Source organism: Stenella coeruleoalba (assembly GCF_951394435.1).
Source record: "Stenella coeruleoalba genome assembly, chromosome: X".
Lineage (NCBI taxonomy): Eukaryota > Metazoa > Chordata > Mammalia > Artiodactyla > Delphinidae > Stenella > Stenella coeruleoalba.
Genome location: NC_137152.1, coordinates 83,841,443 through 83,856,732, shown reverse-complemented (window position 1 = coordinate 83,856,732; position 15,290 = coordinate 83,841,443). Strand labels below are relative to the sequence as shown.

Below are 15,290 nucleotides of genomic sequence, written 5' to 3'. Positions count from 1 at the left end.
GATTAATCTTCCTTCCTCTACAAGAGCCCATGAGAGTACTACAACGAGAGTCTGTGATTTTTAGCAGGCATAGTTTTGCATGGCAAAGACCAAATGAACCTTCCAGAGGTAAAATTGCAGGTTTGAAAGGTTTTGAATAATTTGCTGTGTGGAATACTCTTAAATATATTTCAAAATATTTAAATGAACTTGGAAAACAGTAAAAAAAAAAAAAAATTAAGGAAGGAAGCAAAATGTTCCTTTAACCCCTGATGAGATATCATCATTTTTATATTCTCATTAATTATGTGCATAATAGGACACTGGCTTATCTTTTAATCTACACATAACACTTAATCCTTTTGACATAACTACAAACTCCATATTGTGACTCATTCTTTACTGATAAGGAAACCGAGCCTCAGATTTCAGGCCTGGCTGAGACTAAGGCACTTTTGTGACCTTCACTGTCTTGTGATTTCAATAAATCCTGACAAGGACCCTATGAGGGGGAGAATCCTCACTCCCTGGATGGGGAACCTGAGGTTTGGGACCTTAATGTTCCACATTGCCCCATGTCATGCTCCTACTCATTGGCTGATTCCAGACTGGAACCCACGTATTCTGAAGCCGAGGCCTTTACTCTTCCTACTGATTCACCAGGCCTTGCTTTATTTATTGGATATAATTTTATGGGCTTTGTTTACAACCATAACAGGAATTCACACTCAGTTTACACAATGTGGAAAATACATTCAAGGATGGAGGGAAATTGCAAATAACAGCAACACTACAAAACACTGACATACATAGTTAACTTTATGGTTTCCCTTGCTGACAACTGAAAACAATATAAAAGCTAGTTTCAATTTACTGTGACGATTTGAGACAAGTTTTGTTTTTATTTCCACTGTTTTAAAACCATATCACCATGCCACTCTCTCATTTTGTCCCAGCTTACCCTTCCCCCTCCCCGTATCCTCAAGTCCATTCTCTAGTAGGTCTGTGTCTTTATTCCCATCCTGCCCCTAGGTTCTTCACGACCATTATTTTTTTAGGTTCCGTATATATGTGATAGCATACGATAGTTGTTTTTCTCTTTCTGACATACTTCACTCTGTTTGACAGACTCTACGTCCATCCACCTCACTACAAATAACTCAGTTTTGTTTCTTTTTATGGCTGAGTAATATTCCATTGTATATATGTGCCACATCTTCTTTATCCATTCATCTGTTGCTGGACACTTAGGTTGCCTCCATGTTCTGGCTGTTGTAAATAGAGCTGCAATGAACATTTTGGTGCATGACTCTTTTTGAATTATGGTTTTCTCAGGGTATATGCCCAGTAGTGGGATTGCTGGGTCGTATGGTAGTTCTAGTTTTAGTTTTTTAAGAAACCTCCATACTGTTCTCCATAGTGGCTGTATCAATTTACATTCCCACCAACAGTGCAAGAGGGTTCCCTTTCCTCCACACCCTCTTCAGCATTTAGTTTTTGTAGATTTTTTGATGATGACCATTCTGATCAGTGTGAGATGATATCTTATTGTAGTTTTGATTTACATTTCCTTAATGATTAATGATGTTGAGCATTCTTTCATGTGTTTGTTGGCAATCTGTATATCTTCTTTGGAGAAATGTCTATTTAGGTCATCTGCCCATTTTTTGATTGGGTTGTTTGTTTTTTTGATATTGAGCTGCATAGCTAGTGGGAAGCAGCTGCATAGAACAGGGAGATCAGCTCGGTGCTTTGTGACCACCTAGAGGGGTGGGATAGGGAGGGTGGGAGGGAGGGAGACGCAAGAGGGAAGAGATATGGGGACATATGTATATGTATAACTGATTCACTTTGTTATAAAGCAGAAACTAGCACACCATTGTAAAGTAATTATACTCCAATAAAGATGTTAAAAAAAAGTATATATAATTGAGCTTCCATCAATACCCTGTTGAGAAATAGTTGCCTTTTGAAAGGACTCAACATTTTAAGCTAATGGGATAATCTTTAGTGGAGTAATTTGAGGCCTAGAATAGGTAAGAAGGAGGTATTTTAGGCTAGATTATTTGAAATTATAGCATTTAGATACACTGTGGTGTGTTTAGCTTAACAATATGTTCTCTGATAAAATATGTGCATGCATGTACACACACACTCATATACGTATTATAAATTCACTGATAAAAAGATATGCAGCACGCTATTTACAAATAATACAATATAAAATCTTCTTTATTATAAATTCATATAGCCAATTGATTCTCACAAAAGGCTTTCATTGATTTTGGTGCAATGTTTGTATCCATAAACAGACAGTGATGAACAAGTATAATTCCTACGTGAATGCTGATTGGTATTTTGTTTATGTTAATTAGTTTTATAAAAGGGAAACAATAAAGATGTATGTTGGAAACTATTATGTTCACTAGTTTTTCAATGACTAGTGATTTCTTTGCTGAACTGTATAATAGTTTCAGATCACGGGAGACTATTCCTCCAATTTATAATAATTTTAAATTGTTACAATTTGTAGCAAATTATACCTATAGACCCCCCACACACAAAAAAACCCCATATCACCCAGATATTGCTTTTAACAGAAAAGAAAAGCTACATATCATTTCTCAATGGAAATGAATTAACAGCTGTAAGAATATCATTGGCCAAACCAAGTAGAAATACACGTTTCTCAAAAATAATTTATGTTCTCAAAATTACAGAGTTTCCTTTTAAATCATTACAATTAAAATCTGCATTACAACGTGTTTGCTAATAGGTAACAAACTATAGTAAGTGAGGTCAGAATTAAGATGCTTTCATTCATAGTCATGGATACTTTGAGCAAAACCCTTGAATCTGATTAATTTGGTGATGCAGCAAAACACAGTTTGACAAAAAGATAACCTACTGAGTGGGAGAAAAATATTTGCAAATGATATGACCAATAAAGGGTTAATATCCAAAACATATAAACAGCTCATACAACTCAATAGCAAAAAAACCAAACAAACTAATTACAAAATAGGCAGAAGACCTGAATAGACATGTTTCCAAAGAAGACAGATAGCCAACAGGTCATGGAAAGATGCTCAACATTGCTAATCATCAGAGAAATGAACATCAAAACCACAATGAGATATCACCTCACACTTGTCAGAATGGCTATCATCAAAAATTCTACAAATAACAAATGGCAAGGATGTAAAGAAAAGGGAACACTTGTACACTGTTGTTGAGAATGTAAATTGGTGCAGACACTATGGAAAGCAGTATGGAGGCTCCTCAGAAAGCTAAAAATAGAACTCCCATATGATCTAGCAATTCCACTCCTGGGTCTATTTCCAAAGAAGACAAAAATACATTGGAAAAGATACGTGCACCCCAATGTTCATAGCAGCCTTATTTATAATAGTCAAGATATGGAAGCAACCTAAGTGTCCATCAACAGATGAATGGTTATTGAAGATGTATATATATAATGGAATGTCATTCAGCCATAAAAAATAATGAAATTTTGCCATTTGCAACAACATAGATGGACTTGGAACATATTATGCTTAACAACATAAATTAGACAAAGACAAATACTGTATGATATCACTTATGTGTGGAATCTAAACTATAAAATGAACTAGTGAATTTAACAAAAAAGAAACAGACTCACAGATACAGAGAACAAACTAGTGGTTACCAGTGGGTAACCATTACCTTATAGCACAGTGGTGCCCAATTTTGCTCACTAAGTGGGCAGAGGGAAGGGAGGAGGGGCAAGATAGGGGTAGGGAGTTAAGAGGTACAAAATACCATGTATACAATAAAAAAGCTATGAGGGTATATTGCACAGCACAGGGAAACATCGCCATTATTTTATGATAACTTTAAATGGAGTATAATCTATAAAAATGTTGAATCACTATATTGTACACCTGAAACTGATATAAATCAACTAATGATTATGCTTGCAAAAATACTAGTGGCCTTTAAACATATCACAATATCAAAATTAGGTAACATTTGTTTTGGCCCAGGCAACATTTATTCATAAAACTATTATGTGACATTTTCATCCCTATTGTACAGATGAAATAGATAAGAAACTAAGATGTTAAGTACTTTGCGTAAGCTCACAAACTTAAAAAGGGACCCATCAAGGATTTTGAATCCAAATAACAAGGATGCACAGCCCATGAATACATAAGGTGATAGAACTTGAGACATGGAAGCACACAGATATTATCAAGTTTCAGCCAGAGAAACCCACACTGACACACACTTACGTGTACAGATCCAGTGTCAAAAATTGTAATCAGATTATTTTCTGTATGAATCAGTATTCTTTGAATACATTTCTAAAACAATAAAACCATAACTACTTTATCTGTGAAAGTATTTTGTGTTTTCAAATTTTCATCAATAAATTTTTCTGTTTATAGAATTTCAAGCAATATAGAACTGTACATGTATAAAATTAAATTACCCTGAATCTCCCTCCTGCCTGATTACTGTCTCCTGACCCAAAGGTGTCTATTATCAACAGACAGGTGCATGTTCTCCAGATGTGTTTCTCTATAGGTGAATTATTATCATAATCACAGATACACAAAAATATTTATTCATACATATATTTTTTTCAATATTGGAATCACCTTATTCATATTTTGCAACTTGCTTTATTGCATCAAAAATAGTATCTCTTTATGTTTTCATTTGTATTTCATTAGCTGTGTTTTTAAATGTTTCTAAGACATGTATATTGCTCTTTGAATGAATTCTGTTTATATTTATATTAGTCATCTATTGGTGAAAAATAAATTACTCAAAAATTTAGATGTTTAAAATAACAAATATATAATACTACACCATTTCTTTGGATCAAGAATCAGGGAGAAGCTAAAGTGGAAGGCTCTGGCTCAGGGTCTCTCACAAGGCTGCAATCAAGGCAAAGGTAGCTGGTTACTGGCAGGTCTCAGGGCCTCACTGCTTCTGGCCAGAGACATGGGTTCCTTGTTACTTGGGTAGCTCACAACATGGCAGCTGGCTTCTCTCAGAATGAGCATGAGACCAACAAGGAAGACACAGCCTCTTTGTAACCTTGTCTCAAAATTGAACCCCATCTCTTCTCATATATTCTAGCCATTAAAGAAAGTCACTAACTCCAGCCCACACACAATAGGCCAAATTATATAAGGAAGTGAATGCCAGAAGGCGAAGATCATTAGAGACTGTTTTAGGGGCTGCCTACCACAACATCATTAGATTATCTGTTTCTATTGGTTCCTGGGAATGCTTCAATATCATGAGAGTTCACTTCATATAATTTTCAAGTATTTACTCCAGCCTTGTCAAGCAAGTTTTAATGATTATTTTGTAATACAGTCTTTTAAATTTTAATATTATAATTTAAAAGTAATATGGCTCATTATATTTAAAAAATTGATAGCCTTGGCAGCATGAAATATGAGCACTGAAAGAAATTAGGATTAGGACATGTCCTGGTGGCTTCAGGACACAATAGGAGAAGCTTTAGTGAAGTCCAGGTTACACTACTAAGCAGGCATTAACAAAGAAGTTTCCCCCTTTTATCTAACTTCTCCAAACTTCCTATACTCTGATGTAAACAGTGGATTTAATAATACTTTACTCAAATAAATGTGAAGATTAAAGGATATACAATTTAGAGTTCCACTTGCATAAAATAGTTTTGTCAACATTAATATCTTACTCTTCAGACCACCTATCCTAGAGGAAGCACCTGTTCTGACTGAGAACTTGTCTACCACCTTAAAACCAGTCAATTCACTTGGTCCCCATTCACAGGTGTCTTGGCCCCAGGGACAGGATTTCATTTCTGTCATCGTCATCATCATCACCAAGAGGGGTTTTTGAGTGAGTGCCCATAGGGGAGTGTAAAATGACCAGTCCTTAAGCCCTATCACCTACATAAGAGATCGCTGGATATACACAGTGTATCTCAACTTACTTTCATTATTACTCCCTCAAGGAGGCTCTTTAGACAGTTTTTCTTTGCCAACACTTTACTGCATAGAATGTGAAATTTTAATACCATAGATGTAGTTTACATCTATTTATGTACTGTGGACCTTTGGAGGGCCACAAACCATTGTAATGTCTACTTCCTTCCCCTATTCTCAAGAACCAATTTTCAGATTCTTGGTGGGAGGCCATATTGGCTTCACTGAGGATGAATGGAAAATTGTGATGGAGACAAAACCTGGAACGCAATCCCTGCCCATTATGTGGTGTGCCATTCAGGAATGCTTGCTTAGCCTCTGTTAGCCTGCCCTTTTTCTTCTGCAAAAGGGCACCCATTATGCTTTCCTTACAGGACTATAGGGAGGAGTAAATGGGGAACCCTCCACAGAGTATATGACACATTGTAGGACTTCAAGAAATGTGAGACATGGCCCACTTTTCTCCTCCCTCCTAGAAAGTGATGACTGTTATCTAAGCCTCCCCCTGTTGAGCCTTCAGGTAGCTGTAGCCACTACCTTTGCCTTGACTGCAGCCTTGTGAGAGACCCTGAGACATATCTGCCATAGAAATCACCTGGAAACATGGCAGTCAGAAATAGCACATATTCACACTTCCATAATAAAGGAGGTTTGGGGCCATTTCTGTGTTGCAGGATGGCTTTGCTGAGGAATCCAGGGTGAGGTAAGAAGATCATCAAACCATTTTCTTTAATTCCTCATCATTTTATGCCCCTTTATTTTACCTTTTAGATTGATATTGGAAAAGCAGTTTCCCATTGAGCCCCCAGATGAAGAGAGTGCAGATAAAGGGGAGGCAGGAATCACAAACCCTTGACTTTGACACCAGACCCATTACCCTCTACAGGACCATGCACTAGGATTTCGTCTGCACCATCAGCTTCTTCAAAGAGAGGGGATGGGGAGCGAATATTACCTCAGTGGGCACAGTTTAGAAACATGTAAAACTACAAGTTTTAAGTTCTAGAAGGTCATCATCTGTCAAGGAGACTGTTGGATGCCCTTTGGGGAGGGTAGGAGGTAGATCCCATTCCTGTTCCTTAAAAGATGCCTCTGGAAGATTGATCTTCCATTAGTGAATGAATCTGTCATCTGTCAATGGGAATAATGATGCCATCCTCCCAGAGTTGTTGTGAGAATAATGTAAGGTATATAATTGTGTGCATGTTTCAGCTATAAACATATAAATACTATCATAGAGCTAGTTCCCTTTAGCAACCTTTTTAAAATCTGAAAATAGTGGTTTTTTTGAGATTTCTCTAGTAAGGTGACTGTGGGGCTGCTTTCATATGACTCCATGCTGCCCTGACCATTCTCTCACGTATTTCCTGGGGCACAGGTGCCCAAGAAGTTCTGTAGCCAGTGTCCAAGAGTGCAGCAGCTGATGGGGACCTCACTATTTCTTCTCTCATAGATATTGCCAATGTCTCTGCAAAGAGGTTGTATCAATCTGTCCTCCACCAGCAGTGAATGGAGTTATTGTATCCCCACATTTTCCACTTAAAGAGGATGCAGCATAAACATAAAGTCACTGATCAGATTTTCTTTTCAAATTCTGGAATTATTTCAGGATATATTCTGAGGCACAAATGTGAGATATGCCATTTATAGGGAACTATAACAAAGAAAGATTAAAATAATCTAACGTTCTAGCACCAGGATATCAGATTAGCAAATAATAAAAACGTAAAACCCATCATGGACTCAGATCTGCAAAAACAGGTGCTCTCGTCTTGTGGTTGTTTGTGCTAAATACTAATAAGATTACAAAGGTCAACTAAACAGTAAATATTAAAAATATTCAATGTCCATACTCTTTGACAAAGAAGTCCCACTTGTGGGATCTTGTCTTCCTGAGGCAGCCGGGTGAGACCCCTGCCATCATGACCCATCTGTCCACACTGTTCAGGGTTGAACCATCAACACAGGTGACTCAATGTCTTCGGGCCCCCTGACTGCTAGATTCAAAGGAGAAAATCTCTCTTACTGCTGGTTGCCCAGCCTTGATGAACCATCCACAGAACCACCACAAGCACTGATATGGAGCAGTGCTAGGTCCCTGCTCCTGGAGGGACATGTAGATCTCTGACCTCATCCCAGTGTGGGAGAAATCTCCCTTCTTCTCCCTCTCCAGGCTCTCAGAAGCCCTCCGCTCTGTAGCAGGTAGAAACAGCCCAATCCTTACTGTAAGTTTAAGGTTTTACAAAAGATGGAAGAAACACAGGTGTCAGACAGCCTCTGCTCCAAACCCTGTCACAAACTTCCCTGGAGGCAAGGGGAAGGGGCATCAAGCCTGGCTCCCTGCTGAAGGGAAGGTAAACACAGGGAGAACAGAGGTGATCACCTCAGCAGTATGTATCCTGATACATTTTGTACAGATCGGTCACCAGCAACTAAAGGTGCCCAGGCTGCCGGTTATATCCATAGTTATGGCAGTGGGCTTGGGGAGAAACCTCTTTGCCACCTGTTTCTGGTGAGAAGCCCATGCTTTTTTGTCACATACATCGTGAGGACAAGACAGCCATACCTCACCACCAGCACCTTGGTTCTCCTCCACAAAGCATTCTTTGTGTCGGGTTGCCTGATAAAATCAGGACACGCAATTAAATTTGAATTCCAGAGAACTAAGGGATAATTTTTAGCATAAGTATGTCAAATGAAATGTGATTTTGTTTATCTGAAATTGAAATTTAACTTGGTGTCTTTTATTTTTATTTGCTAAATCTGGACACCCTGGAGTAGGAGACTGTGAATCTAAGTTTAACAGCCCCAGTTGAGCCCACCAATCAGCACCAATCATCCATGTGAGTACACCTTCTTGGATGTCCTAGCTGAATTAAGCCTCCAGATGACTGTGACCTAAAGTGACAGAAACCATGTGGAGCAGAAAAACACTCAACTGAGCTGAGTCAACATACTGAATCCTGAGAGATAATAAATGACTATTATTTGTGGGACTTTATTAAGTAGAAATGGATATCCAAAACATGTATTTGGGGTGTACTTTTTTTCTGTGGTCTGTAATCATTGGAAAGGATAGGGATTCACTGATTCCTGAAGCCTTGGTAGGACTTCATTATAGTTTCGGCTATAGATTGCATATAGCTTTATATGTGGGTATCGATTTCTGAATATTTCTATTCCTTCTTGAAGGGATTTCCATAGGAAATTTTCATGACATATGATTTTCACCCTACTTTTGGAATTTAGAACCTAATTCCAATCCCCCTCCACAGGAGGAGTCTCCAATGCAATCTCCTGTGTTAAGGAACAGAGAGGTTGTTGCTACAATTGGCTCCATAAACCACATGGAACACCATACCCTCAGAACGTTGCTTGGTGAGTAATAGAACAAGGGGTGTTTACTCACTTTGAAAAGTGATTCTCAGATTGTTTCCTGAAACACTCTCCTGCTACAGGGATAACCTTTGGCAAGGAAGTTACTTTCCTTGAGCACATATAGACAGAGCTTCTTCACCAGCAGCAAATAGCTCTGCATTGTAGTCTTTGGCCTTTATGACTGTCTCATGAAGCACTTTTAGTTGGTCAAGTCAGTATGATTCTGGGGTTTATTAAAAAAGAAGCCCAATTGCCTGCAAATCTAAGTCATTTTCTCCAATATCACCTTTATAAGTAATAGAATTGATGTTTTGTTCTTTTTATTCTTTTGTCATAGTTCTTGAGTTAGAGCCCAGATATGGATAAAAGGTATGTTTGGGGGACCCCTTAAAGACACAAGCATTTTGTAACGGATCATAGGAAAAGTTGGGGAGCCAGCAAGACTCAGAAAAGGGGAGAAGAGCTGTGGATCTATTGTTAGACTCACCCCTGAGAACAGAGTAAACATGTGCTCTATAAAGGCAGCTTGCTTCAAGAATTTTGAAGGGAAAGGGTATGGGCTGTGTGTCCCTCCTTCCAAAGTCACTCATCAGGTAAGTGATTCCCACAATAGAGAAGTGAATTACAGAGAGGCTAGAAGTATTTTGGTCATGGATGTCCCTCCTCATGGAAGAAAACATCAGGAATGGAGAATAAGAATTTCCCCAACAGAAACCAATTGTATGGGGAATTGACTAGGTTTCTTTCTGCCTATTAAATGATTATATTTTTCTAGGCCTGCCTCCCTGAAGCACCTCTGAATGTTTCTTTAAATGACTTAATAAATATATAAATAAATAAGTGACTTTTTTCCAACTTCCTAGATCATTCAATCACACGATTATAGACATTCTCTTAATGTTCTACCATAGATGACGAACTTCTGTTAGCCCTCTGAGGGCTAGCTCATCTCCAAGAATCCTAGGATATTTCCCTGGGTCTCTGTATACTGAGAGTAACTCCGCTCTTGTCTCTTTAAAGCAAACATATTCCTGACAACAGGGACGTTTTTTTCCATCGGCCTGGGCAGAGTTCGCCAATTTTCCGGATCCCAGTCTAGTGCCTCTAATTAGTATGCTTTCTCTGGTGGTAGCCAGAGCTAAGGTCCTCTGCTTTCACCGAAATCCAGGGAGTGGAGGAGTGTGCAAGAGGCATTTCCGGTGTGGGGGATTAGCCTGCGCCTCGCGGTTGCCATGGAAACCTGACGTCAATAAGGCGACCGTGACGACTTTTCTGCAGAGACTGACGTGACCTGATGAGTAGCACAGGTCCCGCCTTCAGGTGTTTGGGACTCAGCTGAGGGTGTGCGTCCCGGCGGTGGTGGCTGGACCGCCCTAGGGTGTGGGGAGACAAAGGGATCCGCTTCCAAGTCGCCTCTTTCCCGCTTTGGGGCTAGGTGCCTCCGCTGTCTCGTAGGTAAAGCCATTGGGGTCCCGCCCAGCCCCAGTGGGTGCGGTGTCCTGCTCCAGGGGTGTCCTGGAGCCACTTTCCTTCTAAAGGCAGGGGCGCGGGAGGTGACACAGGTAACGACTCTAAGCCTCAGCTTTCCCCTCTGTAAAATGGGGATAACAGTGCTTTCCCCACAGGATCGCTGTGAACATTCAGTGATAACACATGAGTAAGCCTATAGTCCTGTGGTTATTGTGGGATCATGAATGTTTGGCCACTTCTTATTTATTATCAACTTCGTTGTTGGGGGAGAGATGAGGAAAGAAAAAGAAAAAGGCCCTGGTGAGAAACCCATTGTAACATCTGGTAGTTAGGATCACTGCTCAGTTGTTTCACTGTCTATGTCACTAACCCAGTGCCTAGCACGGTGCAGGGCACACAGTTACCAGTAAAGCATGGTAATTGCTGGATCTGTCTCTCCCTGTGCAGCTTCTCATGCCGGTGGCCTTGGTCATATCAGGTGTCTGAAGGGGGCAGGTTCTGAGCATGTGTCCTGATGGCTGCTGGAGCTTCTACTCCCGATTCAAGGGCAGCAGTCTTAAGGAAACCACAACACTTCACTTCCTGGTGGAATATGACGCCTGGCTCTAGTGAGTTCATAGATCTGGACAAAAGCATGTTATAAAATAGCTCCTGTGAGATTCTAGCCTAAAAGTAGAGAAGCTACTTTGATCTCGTGGGAAAGAGGTTTAGCAGGTGGAATGTCATTCCATCAGCAGCTACTTGCTTTGTAGTAGTCCTGAGGCCCATCTTAGAAATGCCTTATTTGTGCAAAAGCAATGAATTCTATAGCTTGAGGGAGCTGCTTGATGTTTAATATGCATTTGCAATAAGTTTACATATATATTTTCTAACTGTGTAAATAATAGTCAGTGATTCTCACGTATGTCTGTCAGATGGGTATTGAAATATGCAATTGCCTTTTCCGTGCCAGCCAGACAGGGGTCCATACGGCGTTGTTCTGTATTCCCATCGGAACTTAAAGGGAAACTTTCACAATGTCCGGAGTCTTGATGTCCTGCAAATGAAGGAGAAGGATGTCCTCAAATTCCTTGCAGCAGAAACCCACTTAGGTGGCACCAACCTTGACTTCCAAATGGAACAGTACATCTACAAAAGGAAAAGTGATGACATCTACATCATAAATCTGAAGGGAACCTGGGAGAAGCTTCTGTTGGAGGCTCGTGCCATTGTTGCCATTGAAAACCCAGCTGATGTCAGTGTCATATCCTCCAGGAATACTGGCCAGCGAGCTGGGCTGAAGTTTGCTGCTGCCACTGGAGCCACTCCTATTACTGGCTGCTTCACTCCTGGAACCTTCACTAACCAGATCCAGGCAGCGTTCTGGGAGCCAAGACTTCTAGTGATTACTGATCCCAGGGCTGACCACCAGCCTCTCACTGGGGCCTCTTATGCTAACCTGACTACCATTGCTCTGTGTAACGCAGACTCTCCTCTGCGATATGTGGACATTGCCATCCCATGCAACAACAAGGGAGCTCACTCAGTGGGTCTGATGTGGTGGATGCTTGCCTGGGAAGTTCTGCGCATGCGTGGCACCATCTCCCGTGAACACCCATGGGAGGTCATGCCTGATCTCTACTTCTACAGAGATCCTGAAGAGATTGAAAAGGAAGAGCAGGCGGCAGCTGAGAAGGCTGTGGCCAAGGAGGAATTTCAAGATGAATGGGCTGCTCCAGCTCCTGAGTTCACTGCTACTCAGCCTGAGGTGGCGGACTGGTCTGAAGGTGTGCAGGTGCCTTCTGTGCCTATTCAGCAGTTCTCCACTGAAGACTGGAGTGCTCAGCCTGCCACTGAAGACTGGTCTGCAGCTCCCACTGCTCAGGCCATTGAGTGGGTAGGAACAACCACTGAGTGGTCTGAAACTGTTCTTCCACAAACTCAAAATGAAAATAGGTTGATGGAAAATAAACAGTTTCTAAAAAAACAAAAGAAATATGCTACGTTGTTTTTCCTAGCAATCTGTGATTGTACCATGGATTCTTCCCTGATCACCACATTTTTATCCATTGCGTAACAAAATGTTTAAATGCCAAAAAGTTTCCAAGTGTTAGTATAAAATGTCAGTTATGAGGATTTAGTATTTTGAAAAATAATAATTACTCTAGAGCTTCCCTATTATAATAATATTCAGCCATATCCCCTAAAATAACCGGATATTCTAAAATATCTTTATGATTATTTTCCAAGAAATAATAGTTTTAGTCTGTACTTCAGAAGGACATGTGCATCAACTTTCACTAAATATTTCAACATACCTCATTGCAAAAGATGATTTCTATTTTGGTAATATGTGGTGTAGATGAATTTGGTGAGACATGGTGTGGACCTATTAATATGATAAGAGCATATTGATGGGTATTGTTCTCCTGGTTATTTTAATTGCATCAAAGACTTAGAAAAATATATTTTAAATGCTTTATTGACCTATGATTGACATACAATACATGGCACACATTTGAACTGTATGCTTTAATACGGTTTTGTATATGTCTACATCATGAAACCAACACTACAGCAGAGATAATGAACTTCCTCGTGCCCCTTTGTAATCTCCCACCCACCTGCCTCTGGCCTCCAACTTCCTCCCCTGGACCTTTCCTGTTCCCAGGCAACCACTGAACTTCTGTCACTATTAATTAATTTCATTGTGATTTTATGTAAATAGAATTGTATAGAATGTACTTTTTTCCTAGCTTCTTTCATTCAGCCTATTTCTAGATTTACCCATTTGTTGCCTGTATAGATAGTTTCTTTTTATTGCTGAGTAGTATTCTATTATACAGATATATCACAGTTTGTTTTATCCATTAACCTGGTGAGGGATATGAGGTTGTTTCCAACATGAAGCTCTTTTAAATAAAACTGGTATGAACATTTGGGTTTAAGTCTTTACAGGGACACATGCTTTCTTTCTGTAGGGTAAATACTTAGGGGTTCAATGGCTGGAGCATATGGTAGATGTAAGATTAATGTTGTAAGAAATTATCAAACTGGTTCTGAAGTGGTTATACCATTTTTCATTCCCATCAGCAGTGTATGAGGGTTTGATCCTCCACAATATCGTCAGTGCTTAGTATGGTCAGCATTTTTAATTTTGGCCATTCTCATAGGGGTGTAGTGATATCTCACTGTAATTTTAATTTACATTTCCATATTGACGAATAATGTTGATCACCTTTTCATGTACCGATTTGCCATTTATATAATTTCTTAGGTGAAGTGTTGGTTCAAATCAGTCACATGCCAGAGAGGTCATACACAAAACAGACCTGGAAAGTAGAAAGGAATTAGCAAACAGTTTGGTGAGTCACTGTAATAAGGGTAGGAAAAAAAAGAAAATCATGGCTTTTCCTTTGTAAAATGTAGTCAGTGTTGATAGATACCCCCCTGGTGGTCAGATCTAGAACTGTAGCTCTGAAAGTCTCAAGGCAGCAGGCAATGGAAGGGGAAGGGAGGGAGAAAAGGGTATGAAATAACCGGCCCACAGTCTTCAAAAATGTCGAGGTCATGAAAGTCAAGACAAAACGGAGGAACTTTGCTAGACTGTGGAAAACTAAAGAGACACCACAGTACAAGATTCTGTCCTGGATCCTTTTGCTATGAAAGACATCGTTAAGACAACTGGCAAAACTTGAACAGGGTCTGAGGATTAGCTTGTGATACATTTTATTAATGATAATTTCATGATTTTGATGGTTGTCTTCTGGTTATATAGGAGAATGGTCTTGTCTGTAAGACATACACTCTAAAGTATTTGGGAGCTATGGGGCATCGTGTTGGCAACTTGCTCTCATATGGTCCAGGGAAGGGGGTGGGGCAGGGGATTCTTTGTTTTATACCAGCAAATTTTCTGTAAGTCTGTGATTTGTTTTTAACAACAACCAAAATCAAGGAGCATGTCTTGTTTTCATCAGAAACATGGGCTCATTTATATAGATAAGGGCTGAAAGGAACTCCTTTGGGTTTTACAACAATGATGCCATTGGTGACCTTGTTGAGAGCAGATTCAGCTGAATGGAGAGGCAATAGACAGGGGTGGGTTGAGGAATGACAGGGAGGTTAGAAAGTGGAGACAGTGAATATAGTTCCCCCTGCTTTGAGAAGTTTGTTGTTTATGAAAATGAGGAGAGAGGGGAGGATGTGGCTTAGGAATATTGATTTGTAGGGAAGGATTTTTGGTATATTTGTTTAGCTATTCATTGGAAGGAGAAACATAAGCCAGTTCGTATTAATTTTGAAAAGGAAAGGCCTTGTAAAGAAAATAGAGAGTTCAAGGTCTAAAAGTTGATGAAGATAAGAAATGCTCAGCCTTTAGTTTTTCTGACTCTTCTGCATTGCCAGGACAGTGAACAAACACTGAACTCAGTATTTTCAGGTGGCTGGGTGTGGAGGATGTTCTCCTACGAAAAGGTCTTTCTATACAGCTCTTCATATAACATACAATATATA

The 15,290-nt window shown here is 39.8% G+C and overlaps 1 protein-coding gene across 1 annotated transcript; it reads left to right on the top strand.

Annotated features, from left to right (window-relative positions):
- Positions 1-11,359: 11,359 nt before the first annotated feature.
- On the top strand, positions 11,360-12,855 carry LOC307180625 (small ribosomal subunit protein uS2-like; the record flags this gene model as incomplete). Its single annotated transcript, XM_079910996.1, has 2 exons — positions 11,360-11,407; positions 11,752-12,855. Exon 2 carries the CDS (start codon positions 11,842-11,844, stop codon positions 12,853-12,855), a length of 1,014 nt encoding a protein of 337 aa, XP_079767122.1. The 5' UTR covers positions 11,360-11,407; positions 11,752-11,841.
- Between the last annotated feature and the right edge of the window lie 2,435 nt (positions 12,856-15,290).